General features: G+C 41.5%; 1 protein-coding gene across 1 annotated transcript; it reads right to left on the reverse strand.

Moving 5' to 3' along the window:
• Positions 1–367: 367 nt before the first annotated feature.
• On the reverse strand, positions 368–23,980 carry st14b (ST14 transmembrane serine protease matriptase b). The gene is made up of 19 exons (XM_023800436.2): positions 23,505–23,980; positions 15,852–16,005; positions 14,562–14,692; positions 13,937–14,007; positions 12,971–13,137; positions 11,186–11,221; positions 10,853–11,087; positions 9,872–10,011; positions 9,265–9,362; positions 9,052–9,161; positions 8,656–8,789; positions 8,427–8,531; positions 7,688–7,798; positions 7,452–7,571; positions 7,240–7,356; positions 6,464–6,647; positions 4,402–4,673; positions 3,605–3,741; positions 368–3,478 (listed from the first exon to the last, which is right to left on the reverse strand). The coding sequence occupies exons 1-19, from the start codon at positions 23,547–23,549 to the stop codon at positions 3,317–3,319; spliced, it is 2,529 nt and encodes an 842-aa protein (XP_023656204.2). The 5' UTR covers positions 23,550–23,980; the 3' UTR covers positions 368–3,316.
• Between the last annotated feature and the right edge of the window lie 767 nt (positions 23,981–24,747).

Consider the following 24,747-nt stretch of genomic DNA (forward strand, 5'->3'; position numbering starts at 1 on the left):
TTTTAACTACTGGGTGTTGATACATTTTTTTACAAATCCATTTATTGGCCAGTAAATTAACTGCCATGGTGTAGGTGTAGCTGATACAGTTTTATTCTGTTCAATACTTTTCAGAGTGAAAAACATATATTTTATGGATATAATTTAAACTCATGTCATCATCCTTTCTTTGTGTTATATTATCAAGAGTACAAATGATTGAGCAGATATAAGGAATTATCAAAGATGGATGGATGGATGGAAAATAGGCTGAAATCCTTTTGAAAGTGTATTTTGATATCATTGCTATATGCCATGTTTCATGTTATTTTTGGAAGACTTATAAAATATTCCACAACACACTGCAAGAGAGGTTACTTCACAAAGGGAAAGTTCACTTCATCTTTATTTAAAATCTCTATGCAAATGAAAAGATAGAGGGCTGCAAAACACCTGGGCATCTGCAGAGCCCTGCTGAAATAAGGCACATTGTGGGAACACCAACCTCGTCCTCAGTACAGGAGTAGCAGGTTCTACGACGTACTCTACAATATGTACTCATACACACTTATAATAAAGAGGTCTGTGGACAGCTGTATATGCATATATGTACCCGTAAAACTGAGCAGACAGCTTTAATCCTAAACCACAAAACAAGCAGGATGAGATTAGACAAATCAGCACTTCCAATCCAAAGAGATAGCAGTCTCCAGTGTTAAACTTAGGTCGTGCTAGTCGAGAGCCTACCCTACCTTATGATAACCAAAGCAGGGGGGATTTTGGGTTACACATCCTGAAGAGAACCAGTCTCTATTGGTTTTTTTTTTTTTTTTTAACATTTAACGACTGTCCCGAAAGTTACACGGAATGGCGATCTTTATTCCAAAATGCAGTCAAGAGTCTGAACTTACCTCCTACAGAGAAAATGGACATTCTGGTTAAATTTAATCGTCTGAGCATGCAAAATGGATTACAGCAATTAAGACAGAAGAGATATGAAAACTCAACATCCTTTAAATATATGTCTTTTTGGGGCAGCTATTGTCCAATTTTTAAATTGTTTTTTGTCACAAACTGATGATATGATGTGCACAAATGTTCAGTGGTTTCTGGAAGCATGTATTTCATTTGCTGAGGTAACTCCATAGGCATATGCACATAAACATAACCTATACTAAGAGTGTAGCATTAAACATAGATAAACAATTTACATATTTCACAAAAAGTAAAAAGAAAATGAATGATATACATATCTGTGCATTTATATATCGGTGCTTGCCAAACCTTGGCTTCACCACTGTCTGCATGACATACCATTTTTTTTGCAGCAATAATGAATCTTTTTTGTTTTTAGGGAGCTGTCACTAAGTTATGGAGTTGCTATTTGAGGTATTAGAGGTTAGGTATAAATCATTTTAAAAATCGTAACTATTTTTATGCTTTGTCTAAATCATAACTTTAATTTAGTTGAAAGAGTTATATCCTGCTTAATTGTTTGTGGACTAAGAATCAATGTAATCAAAGACTACACAACATAATGAACGTTCTTCCATAGTTCTATTTCAAAACAAGCTTACCTCAAATAACACATTCAGTTTAATTATTTGAACAAATAAAATATAAAGGGGAGAGCTGGAATGGGACAGGACGCCAAGCAGCCAGCGAGTGGGAGGAGTAAGCAACACCGATATACATAACATACATATTTAAACAGTAAATCACTAACTGTTGACCAACAAAATGGAATCTCTACACAGCATTATAGATGAAAGTACAGTATAGTCTAATTTCAAACAGCAGAAAATTATTCAAAATATAAGGAACTGAAAAATATCCTAGATGATTATTCCTGTAGTCAAGGACAAATTCCTGAAAGGGTTGAATTGTGTTCTGAAAAAAAAAACTCACAAAACCAGACGAAAAATAAATACAACATAAGCACAAGAGACAAAAACAGGAATTTTACTTCTTAGGCAGACCACAGTAAAGGCGCAAACATGAGTCGGTAAGAGTTAAACATTAAAATCCACAGATGAATTTACTTAACAAATAAAAGCAACATAAAAAAGGCTTAGACCAAAAGTTGCCATTAAGTTAACTTTTTCGAGGAGTGACATTCTGTGAGGCCTACGAGGTGACAGGCTATTGAAAAGGAGCTCTAAGGGCACATTGTTGGGACACAATGGCACTTAATTACACCGATTCTCTCACTAGGCCTTTCTTGCACTGGCGTGGAGATCAAATTACAGGCAGAGAGAGCAGAATTTCTCAAACAATAGTCGACTGAGGGTTGTGTCTGCTATTGCGTAACTGCTGCTGGATGTTTCCATAGTGACAGGTCCACACCTTGTGGCAGTACCAGCTGAATAATGTAGACGTTATTTCTTGTCTTTTGTTATTCCTTTCTAGACCGTCTGCTTTAATTGGCCATACAGAAACGTTGGCCGGCGCCACGTTAGTGTAAAATACAAACTTAACGTTTAACCACTGAATACTAAATGAAACATTAATCCCTAAAAAACAAAAGAAACCTTGACATTTCTGACTCTGAAAATCCATGGAATAAAAAAAAAAGGGATTAATCTCATGTCATGCTTAAACACAACTTCATCTCCTTTAAAGAGAGACATTGTATTTCATGCGCTGACCCATGAAGTTATTTTAATTGAGTACATGAGGACATCATATTTAGTAAAACACACATTCATGCAGATACCACAAACATGGTGCAAACTCAGCGATGAAAGACAACAGAGCAACAAACACATAAGATGAGTAAGGAAGTATGATATTTCATAGCGGAACCTCCCTACCTTATAAGCATGGAAGGTAACTGCTTCTCTGCCACAGTGAGATGATTTCACTGTCTCAGTAACAAGACTCAACTGCAGCTGCATAACCTGAACTTTATTAACAGTGATTAATTAAAAGTCTCTTGGGATGGGTACTTAGTTGACAATTTAATAAGTGATCACCAGTGTACCCACTTTCATTACTTTAACCGATTACACCATGAAGTAATAAAAAATAAACAAAATAGTGTGAAGCAGTTAAAAAAAGTTCACTGTTCAAATGCGGTAGGTTTCGAATAAAAAACACACACACGCATACACACTTTGGAAGGGAGAAAAACAGGGAAATTGCGATGCATGGGATTATTGTGCACAATGCTGTGGGGGGGGGGGGCTAGGATACGACGGCTGACCCCTGAAGGCCCCTCTGCTTCTGGGCTGCGTGGAGAGTCCAAAGGTGGAGTGTTTCCTCACAAGCGCTGCAGTTCTGCATTCAGGTACTCCAGCCTGCCCTCCCTCCCTCCCGCTCGAGTCTATTGTTCGTGCTATACTCCCGATTTCTCCTTGATCCAGCTGCGGAATTTCGTGACCCGCGTGTATATTCCCGGCTTGTCCCTGCGGGCGCAGCCGTCTCCCCAGCTCACCACCCCCGCCAGGAACAAGCGCCTGTTGGCGCCATATGCTGACATTGGGCCCCCGGAGTCTCCCTGGAAAGGGGCAGGAAGGAAGTGTCACTATGGACTAATACACACATTTGGGGGCCGATTAGTGAGCCCAGGGGCCAGATCAGCCAGTCATGAGAGGCAAAGGCGCACGCTGGTGAACAGCCCTACCTGGCAGGCATCCACCCCCCCACTCAGCACGCCGGCACACAGCATCCGCGAAGTGATCTGGTTGCTCATCAGCTGGTTGCACACGGTCTGGTTGATGATCCGGACTTCGGCCTTCTGCAAGGTTGTGGCGCTGGAGCCTGAGGGACACACGGCAGGTTAATCAACATCGACTGCGGTCCTTAAAAATCACAGCGGGAGAGAGTAACAGAGGCGTACTTACACTCACGCATTATTTAGCTGGCATTCATGTCCAAGGCAAGCAAGGCAAGTAATACATAAGCTTTCTCAAATAATGTAAATAAAATTGATTTTTAATAAACTAATAAAAAGGTAAAACAATTCAATTCATTTTTATATAGCGCCTTTCACAAGAGTCGCCCCAAGGCTCTCTACATGGGTGTGTTGTGATACATTACAAAATCATGAAGAAAAACAAAGAAACAGGGAACAAGGAACAGGGACGAGAGATAGAAAGAGAAAGAAAGAAAGAAAGAAAGAAAAAGAAAATCAGATGATAACAGAGGAGAGGAACCAAAAACCCCCAAGTAGGGAGGGAAAAAAAACCTCTGGGGGTCTAAGGCCAACTGCCCCCTGGACATGCTAACATTATACAAAAATAGACAGTGGGCTTGCTTGCTAAAAGCAAGGTGTAAACAATTCCTTCTGCAGTCAAATGGATAATGTCGCAATAGAGTTTATTATAATCAGCTAAGAGGCAAATGTAATTACTTTGCAGGAAATTCTTGCGTTTCATGCCAATTCCCCCACACACAGATACACACAGGGTTCAAACTCACCCCCCTCTCTCGTGGCACCCCAGCCGGTGATCCAGACGCTGCTGCCAACCTCGAATTCGTGCGTCTCCGAGGGCAGGCAGATAGGCCAGATGCTCTGGGTGAGAGTCACCGGACTGTCCAGCTCCATGAGCGCGATGTCGTTGTCGTAGGTGTACTCGTTGTAATAGGGGTGCGGGATGATCCGCTTCAGGTTCCTCTTCGCGGTTTTGTCGGTTATCTTACCCTGGATGTGCAGCCCCAGGTAGGCCTCCCAGTGCTGGGGCTGGGAGTACCTGTGGACACACACACGGGAGCAAAATCCTTACTGACTGTCCACCGGATCCTTTAAAACTAGGCCTACAGTCTTTTCGGTGCTTAGTTTAATTTAGTGGAAACGCAGAATCACCACTCTTTGTTTGGCCACTGCCTTACCAATGAATAGTCTGGACACACCTACTGAAAATCATTTGTTTTCCAACACCTCAAGCTCACCTCAAGGTTATGTAGGAAGTAATATCTTGCGAATAAGGAAACAAAGGAAAAGACAGAGTGCTGTGACAGATGACCTGGCCCCCCCTGACCTAAACCCTATAGAGCTGGTTTGGCATGAGTTGAATCGAAAAGTAAGAGCAAAGAAGCCAACTTGTCCCCAAAAACTGTGGAAACTCCTTCTGGACTTTTGGAGAAGCATCCCAGGTGCCTCATCTGGAAGCTGCTCGAAAGAATGTCACTAGAGATGGGCGATCCACGTTTTTTCAGTTCCGATCCGATTCCGATACACAACTGCCGATACCGATACAGATTCCGATACAAGAGCTCTTTTTACTTTGTTATACTTTACTTTTTTTTTAAGCTAGTAAATACAGATGGAAAAAATGTATGACAAAAAATATTTAATTAGGCTACTACAAACATACATAACGTACTGTTCCACCTCATTTGTTTTAAGCGTTTTTGAGGCATTTGCAGTTCAATATGAATATCTTCAAAGCAAATATACACAAGTGGCGAATGCTTAAAATTTTAACAGTTTTTCTCCCATTGGCATCAGCGCAGTTACACTTTTGTTGCGATGGCAGCCCCTCTTGTATCACAAGCAACGAGTTCGCAAAACAGTCCAATTAAGTTAGCGACTCCCAAATCATCCATTGCTTTGTTTTGTCTCGCAGTTGGGATTTTCCATTAAACGCTATTCCCACCTCAAACCCTTATTTTACATAGATTGCAAAACGCTGTGCTTCCGGTTTCTGTTAAAAGCCTAAAATACTCCCAGATCGTCACGTCTTATCTTACGCTCCTCGTACTGCGAAGGGTATGCGCATGACCTCACAGCAGGCGGAAGTCACTGTACTCACACCCACTGAGTAGCAAAAAAGACTTAGGGGCAGTGATAGCGTTCGATTTGAATTCCGCAAAAACACACATGTAAAATGGGAAAGAGCTGTCGTGCGATTGATTGCCAAAAACTAAATAAGTAAGTATAGGACGTGGATCGGTCACGCATGGCCGATTCCCAATCCGTCAAATAGGTCTGGATCGGCGCCGATACCGATCCGAATATCGGTATCGGTGCATCTCTAAATGTCACAGTCTGTACTGCTGTCATCAAAGTAAAAGGGGGCAAATTTGAAGAGTCTAACACTGAGATGTTGAACACTTCACAATATTTGATATATATTTCTTTATTGCCTCGAGGCATGAATAACAGCGAAAACAGAGACAAATGAATTAAATCAGGTGTGTCCAGACTTTTGAATGGTACCTTTTTTAGCAAGCACTCGCAAATGACGGTCACAGAAAATTCATTTTCTGACTAGTCTGTGTATTAACAACCAAGTTTCATACACCTGACAACAATGCATGCTGGGGTGAGAGTGACCTTTGAAGTATAATGTACAGATGTTGTTAAAAAAACATCAACTTCATGATGGGTAAAAGAAAGTGAGTATACTTTTACTGGGTATTCAGTGTTATTGGCTGGTAGATGGGAGGGAGCGAACATGTGGACTGTCTGATGGTCCATGAGAAACAGCGCTGTAGGTAGGTAAAAGGTGTATGTATCTGGTACTGACGGGGTACGTACTTGATCTCCTTGTCATCCTGCACGCAGTGTGCGGCAGTGACCAGCCAGCGGTTGTTGATGACTGACGCTCCACACACGTGTCCCACATTTTTGATGTGCAGGCTGACCTGCCAGGGCCACTCGCCCTCCACGGCTGCCTGCCCCCCCACGATGCGCGAGCTCTTGTAGGGCCGGACGCCGCACTCTGCGGAGCAGGAGGGCAGTCAGGCGTACGCGACACACACAGATAGACAAACTGGACGGGGGCTTCTGCATTAAGGAGGAGGTCAGCATAAGAGTCTGATGTTTATACTTGGGGGAAGGAAAAAAAAACTGCAGCCTGCTTACCTTAAGTGCTAACGCAGATATATGATGCACATATTATTTTGTCTATCTATAAGGTACCAAAAAACTGCTTATGCAGACGTGCAAAGTGCCAGTGCAGAACATGCGCAATGCTGGTCTTACCAATTAATTGCAATTTCGACTGGTGGGGGGCAGTGACTGCGCTCCCCAAAACTCCACCCATGATGGTGACCTCCTTCAAAATCTGTATTTGTATATGTTAAACCACTTTTGTGAATTTTAAACCATTTTACCTCCAAAGAAAAAATGTAATGCAGACAGCCTATCTATATGACTTGTGTTGTTCACGCTCACGCTGCTAATTTACACCTGTGGATAAGGTGCCACGTCCTGTAAAATGCACCCCCCCCCCCCAAACATTTACAGCTGCCGGTTAATCAGCCAGACTTAGTTCAGTTCCCAGCGTGAGACGGAGCGGCTGTCAGGTTTACCACAGTCTACTTCATCAGAGCCGTCATCACAGTCCTTCTCGCCGTCGCATTCGGGATTCGCCTTGCTGATGCACTGGCTGTTCTTGCACTTGTAGGACGTGTCAGTGCATGCCACCACTGTTGGACAGAGCAGAGAGGAGAGGTGGGGGTCATGCATGTGCAGACCCAGTCGCGCAGAGCCATGCTCGCTAACCGGATAAGTCATTCTTCACCTCTGGTGCAGCCCTTCTCGTCCGAGCCGTCGCCGCAGTCATCATAACCGTTGCATTTTTTGTTCTCAGGAAAGCATTTTCCATTGTTGCACAAGAATTCCGCCTTAGATTTGCACTGTCCTGTAGAGGTGAAAAGGGGCAGGGCCCTTTAAATGGCTACCAAACCTTGTATCCTACCCTGGAGTCATATTGGGGCTGACTCGATTGTGGTCTCATGTCCGCCTGTTGGGCCTTACCACAGGATTCTTCATCGCTCATGTCCCCACAGTCGTCCACGCCATCGCACTGCCAGAACTTGGGCTTGCAGAAACCGTTTTTACACTTGATCTGCGTCTCGCCGCATTCCACTGTAAAACGGGACCCCGGTCAGACAGCACACACCGGATGAGGAAAAGGAAAAAGCAGACGAGAGAAAGACACCGAAAAAATATCTGTGAAAAAATATTGAAATACGATATGAGACGCATTCAGCTTTAGTTATGAACTTTACTGAGGAGACTCCTTGGGGGAATTTTCCAGCAGCAGTATGGAGAGAAAAAAAAAACTGCCAGTGTGATAGACTAGGAATTCCCAACTGTTTTATGTCCATGGAGCGGTTTATGCCATATGGGAATTTCAAGGACAGGTAAAACAACTAGGGGTGGGTGGGTGCTGGCAGATCAGTCAGCAATAAGTTTCATCTGAATATTGAAAATATAGTTTATTTTCGGAAATTAAACAACCCCTCCACAAAACAGCTAACCAGTGGAATACTGGCCACGGATTGGGTGTTGTAAATCCTTATTAATGACTGGACTGGACTAACTGAGACAGGGATTGACAGGAAGGCGATATACAGGACAGAGACAGACAGACAGAAAGACAGAGATAGACAGAAAGATAGACAGGACAGATGGAGACAGACAGACAGATGCTGGCTAAGTGCCTCATCCCTATATATGAACCTGCAGGAGAAGGCAAATGACTCATACTTACTACAGTTCTTCTCGTCACTGTTGTCGCCACAGTCATTCCAGCCATCGCATTTCAGGGCGGGATTAATGCACATGTCATTTCTGCACAGGAATTTTTCGGGGCAGGCTGCAGATGGGAGGGAGGGCCGGCACTTCACAAAAGGCCACAGACCATGTTCTCTCATGTGGTTTCACTGGTGAGTACTTAGGATTACTTCACAAGAACATCCATGTCAGGGCTTCAGACTTACGGTCGCTGGGCTCGTAGGCCTGGAACTCGGCAGAGAAGCCGCGGTCCACGTAAGACATGTCCGAGTCAAAGATGACTTCCATCTTGTTGGACTTCACGGACACCACAGTGCTTGGAGACCGTTCTCCACACAATCTGAAAGCCAGGGGGACTTCTCTTTCAGAACTTTTTCATACAGTTTCTCTTTCAAATTTGAAAAAGTGAATGATTTCCCTCAGTTCACAACACAGATATCTTCTAAAATGATGATATGCACAAGTAGTGCTCCTTAGAATCCATATAAAATAAATATGTTATGTGAAAAAGAATAATTCATTCATCAATAATTCCCTCACTCACATGACTAAATACTATCAGGGGTTATAGAATATTACTTCAGCAAGAGAGACGGACTTACTTGGTTGTGTTAACCTGCACATAGTCCTTACGGCAAACATTGATATTTTGTCCTGGCTCAGACATCAAGAACTTTTTGAATTGCACCTTGACATATTTCCCTGTGGGGACCTGAGGAAGATGACAGACAAAGTCATTGATGCCTCTTTAATCGTGATTATGACCGGTAGCTTGTCTGGAAAGAGCAAAACAGTGAGGCTGCTCCATTACTCACCTGTATGTTCCACACACACCGGAGCAGGGGTGGGTAGTACGATGGGAAATCCGGAGACGTGAAGGTCCCCTTAAGCCCCGTCAGCGTTCCACCACACTCTGTGTAGAAACAGAAACGAATCATACAACTACCGATCACCAATTATCTGTGATTGTATCTTAAACCTATTACAGAAATAGACTGTATCAACAACCCCTGCTTTGCATGGGTAGAGTTTGAACATCCACCCTGTGTTGTGTGGGTTTTCTTAATCAAGATTCCTTCCATAGTTCATGACATGCAGTCATGTGAACTGCTGTCTCAAAACTGCCCATAGTGTGTAAAGTTGAGTGTCTGTGTGTATGTAGGTCCTGCAATGGACTGACATCCTATCTGAAGAGTTCCCACAATTCTTCTCATTCTTGAGTCATGGGGTGTTTATCAATATCTGTACTTGACTGTTCTGATTGCATCCTTGCCAATGAGACAAATCCCATGATTCATTGCTGCCCAAATTTGTTTTTGAAAGGCAAGTTAGCAAGACCGTTCTTGCCAAGATCACAAATATGATCTTTGCATTCTAGATATTGAGAAACACACATGGTTTCCTGGTCTATTGCCACAGTACCTATTTTCTGAGGTATCTGCGTGACACGTGCTCTGAAGCCAGGGAAGTTCTTCTCTTCGTTGGTGACCAAAGTAAGCAGCATGACGTTCCCCGAGGAAACGAAGGACAGGGGCTCATTAGGTGGATAAACCCCACATTTCCTAACAGAAACAAAAAGATAAAACAATAAGGGCTTGCAGGGCAGACTTGGGTACTCATATAATAGGGCCAACAGGTAAATCATTAAGCATTTTATAAACGATAAAAATCAGAAAAAGTGAAGCTTTCAGCTTCAATGAAGCAATTTTACATTTGCATGTTGATAGTTGCGTTTCTCAACCCAGTCCTTGGGGACCCCCAGATAGTCCATGTTTTTGCTCCCTCCCAGCTCCCTGGCAGATACCCCACATTTCTGCTCCTTTCCGCAAGCTGGGAGGGACCAGAATCACGGAGTATCTGGGGATCCCCAAAGACCAGACTGGGAAACACTGCTGTGTTGTACATTAGACAGACAAATCTGTCAGATGACGTCATACTAAATACTTAGAGAATAACTACTTTAATTGACCAAGACTAAGGGTTCCCAAACACGGATACCAGTCCACGACCAGTATTCCATCATGTCATGGAAAGCTGGGGATGCAGTTTACACCCTACAGTAAAAGCTCTCTTTCAGTAACCGGCACGCTCAACTGAACGACACAATACTAAAATATCAATGTAAAATTGAAAAAATCATAAAAATATTAATAATAAATAACAACACTATTCTAAAAAAATTAAGAATAGCATTGCTTGGGCAAATCGGCAATGGTAACATAAGAACATAAGAAATGTACAAACGAGAGGAGGCCATTCGGCCCATCAAGTTAACTTAACTAATAGCTCAGAGTTACTGATTAGTTGTAACTTACTGGTAAGTTACTGGTAACCGGTCCGCGGACATCAAAATGTTGGGGACCCCTAATTCAAACCACTGGAAGCAAGCTGGACTCTACTCACTCTGCCATAATCTTCTGTTCGAGGGCAACCAGGGAATCGTACACCCTGATGAAGTCCTTCCCACAGTCATTCTCCAGGTTAAAGGTGTCAAATTGCAGCTTGACTCGGTGGCCCGGGTCGGCTCTTAGCAGCCACTCGGTGTAGGTGTTGGGGCTGTACGGCGAGTTGGGGAAGCCCGGAGACTGCAAGGTGACTGGTGAACCAGTCTGGCAGTGGAGGGCGAAGGACTGCCGGACTGGGAGAGGGACACACAGGCAGAGGGCAGGGGAGGAGTGTCACAGGGGCACCACAAAGCTGATTACACTAGTGAGGGAGGACTTCCGAGGGTCTCACCTGCTAGTGATGACCGCAACATGCGTGAGTCCACAGCTGAAACAGAATGTCAGCACACTGGTTAAATAAAGTGCCTTTGTGGTTATGGTCAGCAGTCACTTACACATGCTCCATATATGTTATATATAGTTTATACCACCTTTAAATTAATTTACGCATTGATTATATTATACTTATGAAATAATGATGCGGCATAAAAGGAAGGATAATCTAGAAGGGTCTTATATACTATACTTTACTAGGAAGCATAAATATAATATGTATCCTTTAAAATGGGATGATCCAGATGTTTAAACTTGGCAGTGCTTACTAATGACATGCTCCCTACCTAGGGCTGACCGATATGGAAAAATATATTATCGATTTTGATAAGTCAAGTAATCATTTCTTTAATTCAAGGCTCCATTTTTTCATACAATTAAGAGGTGCTGGTGTAAGAGGTGTTGGTGTGGCCAGCAGGGGGAGCCCATCCTGTGGTCTGTGTGGATCCCAGTGCCCCAGAGAAGGGGGCACTCTGCTATAAAAACGGTGCTCTCCTTTGGATGAGACATAAAAATGAGATCTTAACTCTCTGAGGTTATAAATGATCCCTGGGCATCGTAGGGGTGGTACCCCGATGCCCTGGATGAAATTGCCCACTGCGGCCCTATCAGGTCTGGCCTCCTAATCATACCCTTTATCTAACTGGTGAATTCTCTCCTTCCCTGTCACCACCTTAGCTACAGTGTGGTGAGCGTACTGGTGCAGAATGGCTGCTGTTGCATCACCCAGGTGGGGGCTACATAGTGGGGGTGGTAGAAGTAGCTCCCCATTGCTTCTGTTAAGCGCTTTGGGTGTTGAGAAAAGTGCTATATAAATGCAACTTTCATTCATTCATTCATTCACAATTCCATTTGGATTCCCCCTGCCAGATTCAGAGCAGGAAGACAGAAAAATTGAACGTACAGCACTCTGAAATCTAATATTAATAAATCATACAAAAAATGTTGTCAATTTTTTTGTCGTAGGGCGTAACGTTAGAAAATGCCAACAATATGGCTTGTGGCTGAGCTTTCTTCTTACTGTCCAGCTGCTAGTTCCATGGAATGGGTTTGATACGGTGGTAGAGTTGCCATCCACCCTAATTTGAAAAATAAAAATGTTGTGTCCTGTCTTGAATTAATATGAGATGTGATTTGGCTGATATTTTTTTCATATTGAAAGTGGAAAGCCAAGTAACTGATGTCTCTGACTGTGTAAGTGCTTGCATTCTGTGTATTTCACTGGATGGCAGTGCTTCGAGCGGAATAATTTCGCAGTTTCCAGTTTTAGTTGGCACAAGTTGATGACAGAGTTTACAATACACAGCACCAGACTATAAATTGCCAAACTACTGCCACACCACCAACGTCTTTATACCTTATCTCCTTTTTAACAGATGTTATGGCTACTGGTCTTTCACTTTCTTTACTGACAGCTGAAGTTCTCTTTATTGATCGTCTCCATTTCAGCACAACAGTAGTATGCGGCATGCAACCCCTAACTCAATCAACCTTGCTGTGCCAGTTTTTAAAAGATTACCATATGACTGGCTGGATTTGCCTAAATTTATTTGATGCCATGTGATGTGATATTGACAGTTTATTGAAGTTTCTAATTTTTTTATTGCTTCAATTTTATATGACGCTAATTCATACCCGGACCCATTCCGATTTTATGCCTTTGATATATTTAACACCAAATAATCATCACTGACTTGAGTACATACTCCCCCCAGAGACAGACTAGCTGCACGTGGTACAGTACCTCCAGACACTATGTCGTCGACATAGAAGGAGGGATTGTTGGGTCTTCGCAACAAACGGCCCTGCTGGGTCATGTTGGCCATGGCTTTATCCATTGCGGATTTCTGCTCACTCGGCACGAAGAACTCCGACAAATAGTAGGTGATCACGCTCTGCGAGTCTCCTTCACTGCAACAGAGGAGATTGTTCGGAAGTCTTACAGAGAACTTGGAAAACTGGCAGGAATACACAGCAAACTTCATGTAAGTGGATATCAAATATCTACACACCCTTGAAATGTATGTATGCCTGTGTCTATGATCAAATTTCAGATTTTTATTGATGTTAAAACTGAAATCAAGACAATTACTACAATTATTTACCTTAACAACAATATTTAAAAACAATATTTAAGTGATAGTTAAGAAGTCAAGAACTAATTTCTTATTTGATACAGTAATTTAAATTTAATGCGATATTCTCTTAAATAATAAAGTATATTTAATGACTGCAGGTCTTCGAGTGCTTGCTTATGTTTCATACATTTTTTTAAAAAATATATGACAATACCGGAAGCATACTGATCAATAACCGTAAGGTCATTGGTTCAGGTATGGCTCCCGCTATTGTATGTGATCATGGTTCAATGCATAATCGGAATTGCTCGAGCAAGGTTAGCAAACAGCATAAATGGATGATATCTGCGAGTTGCTTTGGACAAAGGCATATGGTAAGCAGCTATATTTTACCTACTATATGGAACAAATGAGAGAGAAAGTTAACAACAAGACCTACTGTTGAGTCTGAAACCATCTCTCCTTGAGTTTCATTAAATATTACACATGAATGAAGAGTGATTCAACTTTTAATTGATTAATTGAAGCAAATAATAATTCTCACAAGATATACAGCAATTAAAAAACCTATAAGCTACGTGATTCCATACATAATGTATGGAGTGATTCCATACATTAAAAAAAACAATTACCTGAAGGCTTGTACTTTGGAATTAACATAATAAGGGGAGAGCTGTGACGATTTGGAGTAGACGGCACTGAGCTGAAATAAACAGACAGACAATACGTCACATATTGAGGCTCAGGAAACTGGAAGATTATATGACCACAGAAGACTGAACGTACACTGTGGAAGTCTGACTGTACCATTAAGGAAGGATGCATGCAAGGCGCACAGCTGCCTTACTTTTAAGTATGAAAATAAATATCTGCAAGTGTCATAAAAATATGTGAAACCAATATAGGCACTGTAATATTAATTCCAGTATTACTTACTCTTACAGAAAAGTACCAGTGGTTGACCGGGCAGGTCACTTATTTCAGAAAATACACACGATTAATCTAAATATCACTAACAGCAAAATGCCTAAAAAAAACTAAATTACTTAACAACGGCAGCAGGAGCAACAACAACAACAACATGAATATGAAAAACATCACATATGCTGCACGGACAGAACATTCTTTGCCTTCATAACTAACTTAGGTGAAGACCATTGACTTACAGACTTTAATTTGCCCATTCTAACTTATGCCATTAATGAAGACCAATCCATAATAATAATAATGGTGAAATACCCCAGGTCCCCTGCTTACATGCTGTAACACCTTTTCCGCCAGATCCTTGAAGTCTTGACTTTCAGAATTTTCATAGTTATCCAGGAAGGGCTGGTTGGAGATCCTCATGGAGCCACTGTATATTAACTTGGTCTTTGTTGCATGTCGGTCTTCAAATATTAAAAGGGGGGAGGGGGGTGACAGGAGGATATGTAATACAGAAATTAAAAAAAAAAAATAATAAAAAAAAACACTGAAAAACAGAGCATTTCACAAGAAGAGAGCAGATTTGTTTACAGTTTTATGGGCTCTGGATGGGTAGAATGAAAGTCAAACAGAAACTAAACTAAAATAGAATAGAAAAGCACGATGAGAAACACACTCCTTGGTGAGTCAGAGTCAAGTCTCGAGTCAAATAATTGCAGTCCAAGTCTTAAGTCTCAAGTCATGTGCCCTCAAGTCCAAGTCTTCCAATCATTTTTTGCTGTCGAATCACAAATCAGCCAATCCAATTAAAGTTGTGAGTCATGTAATTTGATTCCCTGCCTATGTCAGTTTTTTACTTTCAATGATTAAAATTTGTTGCAGTAAAAAACTGCCGCAGTACGTTGAAGGTTAAGGCCTTCATAGGCAGAGAAAAGTGTCTCCACTTTCACGACTGTCCTCATACAGAGGGCTCTTCAAATCTGGACCTCGATTCCAAATCCAGGCCTTGTTTTCAGTTCTCCCAGGTAGTTGGTTTAATAATTACTGATTCTGATTGGTCAGAGGCTTCACACCTGGCTCACAGGTAAAGGAAGGCTGGAGAACCAGCAGTGCTCAGACTTCGAGGACCGTGATTTGAATAACCCTGTCATACAGTTTTTGTGTCTGTGAATATGCAGGGAGCAAGGCATCTTTCCAGCAAACTATATACCTTGCATTCAGTCAAATGAAAAGTCAGTTCAATTCAATTTATTTTTATATAGCGCCTTTCGCAACAGAGTCGCCCCAAGGCACTTTACATGGGTGTGTTGTGATACAACATCATTAAGATGTTGTATAACAGTTTAAGAGTAATACAAAAACAGAAAAAATGCAGACTGCAGAGAATTAATATACACTGAAATTATAAAATTAACATTATGGTATAAAGAGGGAGGACTATAACATCTTGCCATAGGGTCCAAGTCGGGTCCAAGTCTCAGGTCATCTGCCCTCAAGTACAAGTGGAGTCTAAATCAGTTTTACAGAGTCAAGTCATAATTCATCAAATTTGTGACTTGAGTGAGTCGAGATGCGAGTCAGTGACTCAAGTCCCCACCTCTTGTGAGAAGGGCAGATACTCACAGCGAAAATGCCACACTAGGACGCCTATCATAACGCAGACCGCCAGCAGAAACACAGCCAGGGCAACAAAGACGCCTTTCCTCACAGAGCCCTTCTTCTCCAGGGCCTTGGAATCAGAGGCAGGCAGGAACTGGACGGACGTGTCCCAGTCGTCCTGCGGGGGGGGGGGGGGGGGAGGAAGCATTAACAGTGAGGAAAATGGCAGTATGGAAACCGTCAGAAGTCTAAACCGAAAGCATTACGCTTTCATCTAAAGCAGTAATCAATTGTTTTGGTTGTAATATGGTTCACTTTCAATGTCTTGTAAGCCGTGAAAGGTGCAGGGTTGCCAGCTCTTCTGGGTTTTCACTGTCATTAGGGCTAACGATCTCACACATATCAACTTCAGATGCAGACTTAAAAAAGTTTTTATATTGTCGGTTTTGTGGTTGTGTTAAGCATGTGTGAAATGTTTTAACATAAATATTAACATATTGAAACTTGCTGCACGCTGCTGTACATTTAGTAGTTGAAATCTCATTTAACAACTGTATTTCATAACAAAAATACTGGTATTATTTAGTAATAGCAGTGCCTCCCATGATCAATTCCAAGAATATCCAAACATTTCCAAATGCAAGACTATCTAATTTAGGACACATTATACATATGCTGTCTTCTAAAATTGTCCCCAGAGGACCCGTCGATTTTGGATGCGCTACTCAGATGCACTGTTGAGAAGGAAAAGGCTTCGCTATTTTACTGATCCGTCATGATTACTGTTCTATCCGTACTCAATGGGAAAAGAAAGCTAGGTGTTGTTTTGCTCAAACTAATGTCAGTGTTGTTTAGACCTCTACTACCCTCGTGAAAATAAATGGCCACAAAATGACAATAAAGTTGTTGTGTTTTTCAGAAAAAAAATCCTGCCAAATATGATCTTGGTCATATAATTCCATGAAATAAATTAAAACAGAGGTTTATGATAGCACAAAGGCTTGAAAGGTTACCACTATCATACTCAAAATTACCCAGCTAATTTCTTTAATGTTTATTTAACACTTTATTTCTTTTCGTCTTCCATTTTCTAGCCTGGCAATCCCTCATCAAGTGTTAGGCCTATACCAAAAAACAAACCACTGGATTCACATGAGGAAAAATTAATCAACATGAGACCTGAAACATCTCTAGAGGCATCTCCCGCTTTGCAGGACACATAGCTCTTCATTTACTACTAAGCACTAAAGTAAGTCCTGAGCAGCTGATTTTAAGTAGCCAATATCGTAAATTTATACTACGTAATCAATACATGTTGAGAAAAGAAAAAAAAAAACATTACTTGTTGAGAATCACATATTACAAGTTTGTTCTTAGTGCCTGGTAAAGGTTTATTTCGCTTCCTTAACAACTGAAACCTCAGAGAAAAAAAGGAAGTCAGCTTAATTAACTGTACTCTTGTTTTAGAGGTATTTCAATCACACTAAACATAGAATTCTGAAACACTGAGGACAAAGCATGCAACATCACTGCAGCGAATCCAAGATTAAAAAAAACAAAAAAAAAAAACAAGGAACCAGGACTGGGTGCCAGAAAATCATGAAAACAGCACACAGATGCAATAAATGTAACTACTGGAATGGCAAGACATAAACACACACCCAGCCAAGGGTTTCAAACACGACAAAGCCCAGGAGGTATCTGTGTGTGAAATGCCAATCAGTGATCTTCTGTAAATGGCTGATCTGGAGGAATACGCATTAGCTGATTCATCCCCGGAGTACTTAATTACAAACAGACACGGTTAGATTAGGACATGCTAAAAGGATAAGGATTTTAGGCTGCATGTTAAAATTAAGAACGGCCCCTTCCATCTTCAGAAACTGTTTTTTTTTTTTTCTTTTCAATGAAAATTTGCTTTGGGTTCGTTCATTATTTCTGTTTCTGGTTTAGTGCTGTAGACGGCAAGCAGGAGAAACTGGCTCACCAGGTCCTACTCCAGTGTGACTCAGACGCACCCCAGCGTGTCACCTGGGTATGAAGCGAAAAAACAGGACAGATAACATCACCCACACATGGCCGGCAGCAAAGGACTTCTTAAAGGGACACGAAAGAGCCAGAATACAACAAAAGGATTGGACTGATGTGAAAGTATGACGTAGTGGGAATATGAAGTCTAGGAAATTCAGTGTGCAATTCCTACAACAGACAGGGAGAATTTGGCTCAAAACAGGCACATTATGTGACTGCATTAGTCGTTTTAAAATGCGGAACCTGCTTCACCTAAAACAAGCTGGCTGCATAATGTTGTTAGATGGTGAAAAGCAGATGGTAATTTTAAGGTTTGCCTGTTATTTTTACAGATAATAAATACACTACCAGTTCCTGTGCACCACAGGTTTTTAACTTTTCCATTTATATCATAAACTGCAGATTTTTAATTCATGTTAAGCACTGGAAAATTAAGTGAACTAAGTAAATGAAAATATAAGTCAAATAAAACAAGTTTCCTTTATAACATGGAAGGAGTATGTAACACTGTATGTCTGACATCCTATTAACTGTTTGTGAGGTGATGGTGTAGTCAAATTCTAGGCTGTCCTTTAACTTTAAATGCGCTAGTTAACTGTTTCATCCCAAGCAACAACAGTATTTGATATCCCTTGTAGAAAGAATGCCTTGAATTTTCTCTGCTGGTTTAACTGTTAGAGGTTACTTTGAATCAAAGATGACACTTACTTGCTAATATAGGTACTCAAATGCTGAACATACTGTAAATATATTTGTTATCAAAGAGTATTGAGTGTATTTTTAGGAAATGTTATGTAACATGCAAATGTAGAAAATCTGTGTGTGCAAAAAGCTAGTAGTGTGTACGTGTACATGTAAACCAAAATCACAGATGGCATCAGTGGTTACAAATGATCACTCCATCCATCCTACTTAGTACGTGGTTATCTCCAAATGGCTATAAGGGTAGATTCAATTTTAGCTTGAATAACTTACATATGGTTATAATAAGCCTGAGCCTATCCCTGAAAAGGATGTCAGTTCTTCACAGGGCACAAACATACAATAACATTAATAAATATCAATGACACTTATCCAGTACAGGGTTACCCTGACCCTCAAACCTATTGCAGGCATCACTGAGCAAAAGGGAACATTCTAGAGGGGATGCCAGTCCATTGCAGGGCATGCACAGAGAGACATCTTCGATGGTCTGCCACTTCATTGTACCGTTGAGCCCTTTAGCAAGGCCCTTAACCCAAAATGCACCAGGGACTGGCTGACCCTGCTGTCTCAACTACGTGTTGCTTTCGAACAGTGTTTCCCATCCCGGTCCTCAGGGACCCGTAGACAGCCCACAGTTTCTTTCCTACCCAGAAGCTGGGAGGGAGCAAAAAATGTGGAGTGTCAGGCAGGGAGCCGGGAGGGAGCAAAAACATGGGCCGTCAGGCAGGGAGCCGGAAGGGAGCAAAAACATGGGCCGTCAGGCAGGGAGCCGGAAGGGAGCAAAAACATGGGCCGTCAGGCAGGGAGCCGGAAGGGAGCAAAAACATGGGCCGTCAGGCAGGGAGCCGGGAGGGAGCAAAAACATGGGCCGTCAGGCAGGGAGCCGGGAGGGAGCAAAAACATGGGCCGTCAGGCAGGGAGCCGGGAGGGAGCAAAAACATGGGCCGTCAGGCAGGGAGCTGGGAGGGAGCAAAAACATGGGCCGTCAGGCAGGGAGTTGAGAGGGAGCAAAAACATGGGCCGTCGGGCAGGGAGCTGGGAGGGAGCAAAAACATGGGCCGTCAGGCAGGGAGTTGGGAGGGAGCAAAAACATGGGCCGTCGGGCAGGGAGCTGGGAGGGAGCAAAAACATGGGCCGTCAGGCAGGGAGCAAAAATGTGGACCGTCTGTGGGTCCCGAGGACCAGATTGAGAAACACTGCTTTAGATAAACGACTCACTAAAGAAGGGTTACGGAAGAAAATGGAAGCAGCCAAAGAAAAAAAAAGAGCACAACATGGTGAAAATGGACATGTGAATTCCACATATAGAAAAACAAGGCTGGGACTGAACCCCAAAACCTGGTGGTGTAACCCTCACTCAGTCACCTTGCTGCTTATGATCAGCTGATAATAAATAAAAATAGCTGAAAAAGAAGCTGCAATATGCACCGGACCATAAACCAATAATCTGACCCTGCTTTCACAAAAAATGTACCTTGTTTTGGATGAAAGCATCAGTTAAATCAAATTTAAATAGAAAATGATTACAAGTAGGTTAAACTAACAATGATCGCAACACAAGATAATCCTACTGACTCAGAGTTTCCTTCATTTCAGCCCTAGCTTCTTTACATAAGACAAAGCCATCTAGCATTTACTTAAAAAAATAATCCAGGGGAAATTTTTACTTCAAGCAGTGTAATTTGTTCTAGTGTTCAATTACATTACAGGTAGACCATGACCTATATTGCATAACTACCTACCATACAGTGTGGATATTAAAAAAATGTGCCATTTCCAATTACCTGTGACTCAGAGGGACAAAGTACAGAATACCAGTTTATCCACGTTCCTGCCAGGGAACTGTACTCAATATGCATAAAAGCCTTAACGCTGTTATCGCTCTCAGAAAAGTATTACAAGAAAGTACTGAATAATAGCTATGGAAGCAACCAAAAGCTATTGTAGAACACAGCAATTGAGGCTTGCAGAAATCTGAAGTACGGCCAGCAAAGACTTCTAGCAATCCTGTCCTTTCTCTGGGCACACAGGTTTACTGACTGGCTGACAAAAGTTTTTCATCCGAGACGACGGGTGTTCCCTCCCAGTACAGGAATTCCAGTCGGGTCTGCCTCCCTTAAGAATCGAAAGCATAATAAACACATTAACCTGTACCGTGTAAGATATGGCAAACAAGGTGCTTAACCTCACGACACCCTAATATTCCTTTAAGTTCTGCACGTGCCTTTGAATATAATTAACAAGAGGTCCTGTATTTAGGGATAGTAAAGAAGGGGAAAAAACTTTTCTTTTTCTAGTGTTCAATTACATTACAGTTATATTAATAATTATAGTTATTAATAATTATATTGCATAATTATTAATACAACAAAAAAAAATCTAAAATAAATCGAGGAAAACAACCACGTAACCTTTCCCCTTAAAAGATAAGCATCACCTTTCCTAGAAAACCTTACATAAATACTGCAGTTGTTTTTAAATTGAGCTCTTCAAACAACTAACATGTCAGCACAGAGCCTGAGTGGCCAAGATGTATTATCTCGTCTGTGTGTGCAGCCGCAGGTTTTTCTGCCTGCATACTTCCCTCTCCCACCACCCACAGGTTAAAGCCAGTTAAGCCAGTACAGAATCGCCCTTATTTTGTCTTGTCACTGTCAGCTCCCGCTTATCTCGATACTTCAAGGAAAATGTTCAAAGACCCAAATGGAAGGAAAGCCTATGGTCTTTGCTCAAGGTACAGAGACTGTCAATTGCAACAGTGATCCCTGATAATGCCTCTTTATGAAGGGGGGCTTGTTTCAGGGTTCAGATTCAACAGGCACAAGATTAGCAAAGCAGTCTTAGCATATTCCTTCACTGCTGTTGAGTGTGTAAACCCTCATCGAAATTGATTCATAAATTGCCTTATTTATACCCTAATCAAAATTTTATTTTAATGATTTCTTTTTGATTTTTGAAGTACCATAATTAATGTACTCCTCAAACCGTCAGAATTTCCCTGCACCTTATTATATTCTGTGGTCTTTGTTTTTCTGTCAACGTGTGTTGACGCGTATTATAACTACATTCGTATATCTAGAAGCCTTCACATAAAAGAAAGGTTCCACAACTGTTTCAAGTGTTTCAACTCAGAATCCTGGGAATGCTATGAAAGGTAACTGCGTGTAATCTATTTCAGGAGTTCCCCAATCTCTGCATTACATTCCTTTCATTTTTTTTTGTTGCTTCTTTAGAGCACCTCATTCAACCATTGCATGTTGTGCTTCAGGATCAGCTGTATGGTTTAATCAGAGTTTCTGGGGGCGGTGCTCCTGTTCCAAATGATGGCAAAATACTTACGGTGAGCTGGGTGAAACTGCCAATGACAGGCTTTGAGTCACAAAGAAGCCCCCCTAATCTAATCTAATTTACTCTGAGGTCCAGCAAAATGCACAGCCTTCTACACTTACCATACTTGAAACTTCTGGACATATCAAGAAATTATTTTAGATATATATTGGAGAATGTGTATAGTTTGCTGAGAAAATTACTCAGGATAAAGTTGCACTGTGTCTGAAGTTAAATACCAGTGAACATTTCACCAAAATGGAGATCTTCACTCAAGATGTTCGAGGTGGTGTAAACTGTGGCAGATATGTCTGCGCGCTCCTTCTTAATCTGTAATTCTGATCAGAAGTATGTTGTTTAGAGGCAAGACAGAGTATGATTTTGACCGGACTGGACCGAGTTTCTGCAGAGCAGAACTGTCTGTTTACTGCGCATGTGACTATGTACTGAAACTTGAATACATGAGAAAAAAATGGGATTATGAAGTGAAAATGGTTAGGGAGCATCATCTGGTTCATAAAACATTTCACAAGAAATTCTGAGCTTTTCGACATACACTGGGGCCGCAGTGTCTCATCCGACATCCAGAACAGCATAAATCCAGCAACCTCCATGAACAACTACTACAAAATGTTTTAAAACAGCCTTGGAAATTGCACCACATTACATAACAACCAAGACAACACAGTAAATGACTGCCTCACGTTTTGTAATCCCACAATTAGGAGACCTTTTGATGGGCAGGTGATCAAACATTTAAAAGGGGCAATCAGCAAATTTAAAGCTCTACACACAAGTTCACGTAAAACAGTTTGAGCAAAAGGTGGCCAGAGAAAACGGTGAAGATGTTGGCAGTTTCCATATGTTGTAATAATCCAGATTATCTCGTCATTCGTCAGACAGCGAAAATTTCAAGAGTGAAACAAACTGACAATAAGAGCCGTGCGTCACTCTCATGACGTCGCAGGTATGGGGACCGACACGGTACCTGCACAGGTTAAGGAAGTCGCAGGCAACAGCTCATACGAATATGGAAAACAGCCCCCTCCCCACGCCGGAAAGACACTCATTACTGTGTAACCTCTTCATATAGGCCGGAGAAAACAATATGAAGGATATTCCTCGAACACACATCGGAAATCAACCGTAAGTGTCTACAAACAATCACCTCTTTGTGACACACCCCTAACATTCAGAGGAGCATTAAAGTCGTAGTTCATACATATTTTTCGCACCCGTTTCAAACTATAATCCAAAATTGTTTAATCATCGTTAGTAGGCATTTAGCATTGGATACTTAGTCAGCTGCTGTGTTAGGTTACTATTATACAGACAAGTTACAATTCATCATCAATGCGTCCATAAGAATTTTTAAAAATCGATGTAAAATAAAACACTCGGTTTATTCAGAAGCTATAAACGTGTGCGCCAAACTCTCAAAGCGCTGCACAAACGCAAAGGTAATGGGCAATAAAACAATCGCACTCTGAGGTTACGGGTTTCCTTCTGTTTGCAAATATACCCCTATGACTACGCATCACAACATGACCGGACCGAGCAACGTTAAGTACTAGACAAAACGACCCAAAAATATAAAGATATTAAAAGTCATACCGGACACCTGGGACTATATCGCATTCCAGACTCCAGTGGATCCATGTTAAATGGTGTATACACTAAAGGAGTGGAAAATTACGGCTAAAAGAGAAAACAGATGAAGTCCTCTTGCTTTTTGAATGAAGCGATGTTTTCTTTCTCCGAATTGTACAGAAATGTAGATAAATCCAGAGTCCCGGTCCTAATGTTCAGGTACAGCTTTGCGGTTTATTTAGTAGACTACATGTGACTTGCAGGACAGGTACGGTACACAAAAAGGTTCACGGGGAAAAAACAAATGAATTGTTCAAAAAAATATTATCCGGACAGGAGAAAAGAAAACCAGAAAGGAGATCTTCATTAACATATTCGAAAATAAGACACTGGTCAATCTTAAAGAACAAAAAAGTAGCGTCCACCGCGTCGGATCCGTGAAAACAGGTGAATAGGAAGAAACCTGCCCGCAGACTGACTTTCGTCGGGCGTGTCTCACTCACTCTCTCTCTCTCTCTCTCTCTCTCTCTCTCTGTCGATACCAACCAGTTACTCCCTGTGACAAAACAATATGTTTTAATTTAATAAAATATGGCAAACATTGGACTTATTTATAGAATATAAATAAATAAATAAATACATTTCAAATGCGAAATTTAGTTAACAACTGCGAGTGAACAACATTTCCGTGTTCTGACCTTCTAATAGTTACACTTTAAAGTTTATTGTCGGACTACTCTAACGAGTAATAAATCAAGAAAAGCCAACCAAAAACAGCTTGTGTTCTTTGGTATAAAAATGCTGATTTAAATTTAGGGGAAGCATTAATGTACACGTACAGCGCATCTCGCGTGTTGAGGATCACGAACTGCAAGGTGGCGATAGTCACGTGACGATGCTGGTTTCAGGTGGTTTCTTTATAGAAAACTTGAAATTAGAAATCAAACAAACCCTACATAAAACAACCTTAACTCCTACCTTGCTCTAACCTTAACCAGAACTAGTGTTGTAGTTCTCGAGACCGGTCTTGGTCTCGAGACCGGTCTCGAGACCAATTTTTTGTGGTCTCGGTCTTGTCTTGGTCTCGACTCTATTTGGTCTCTATCTTGTCTTGGTCTCGACTCTATGGTCTCGGTCTTGTCTTGGTCTCGGACATAGCGGTCTCGATGGGATGGGGAAAAAAAGAGAAAACTGCACATCCTCACAGAACAGTATCATTATTTATTACGAGCCTCAATTCAAATGCAACCAGTCAGATGTATCTATT

The sequence above is a fragment of the Paramormyrops kingsleyae genome, chromosome 18 (genome assembly GCF_048594095.1).
Source record: "Paramormyrops kingsleyae isolate MSU_618 chromosome 18, PKINGS_0.4, whole genome shotgun sequence".
Lineage (NCBI taxonomy): Eukaryota > Metazoa > Chordata > Actinopteri > Osteoglossiformes > Mormyridae > Paramormyrops > Paramormyrops kingsleyae.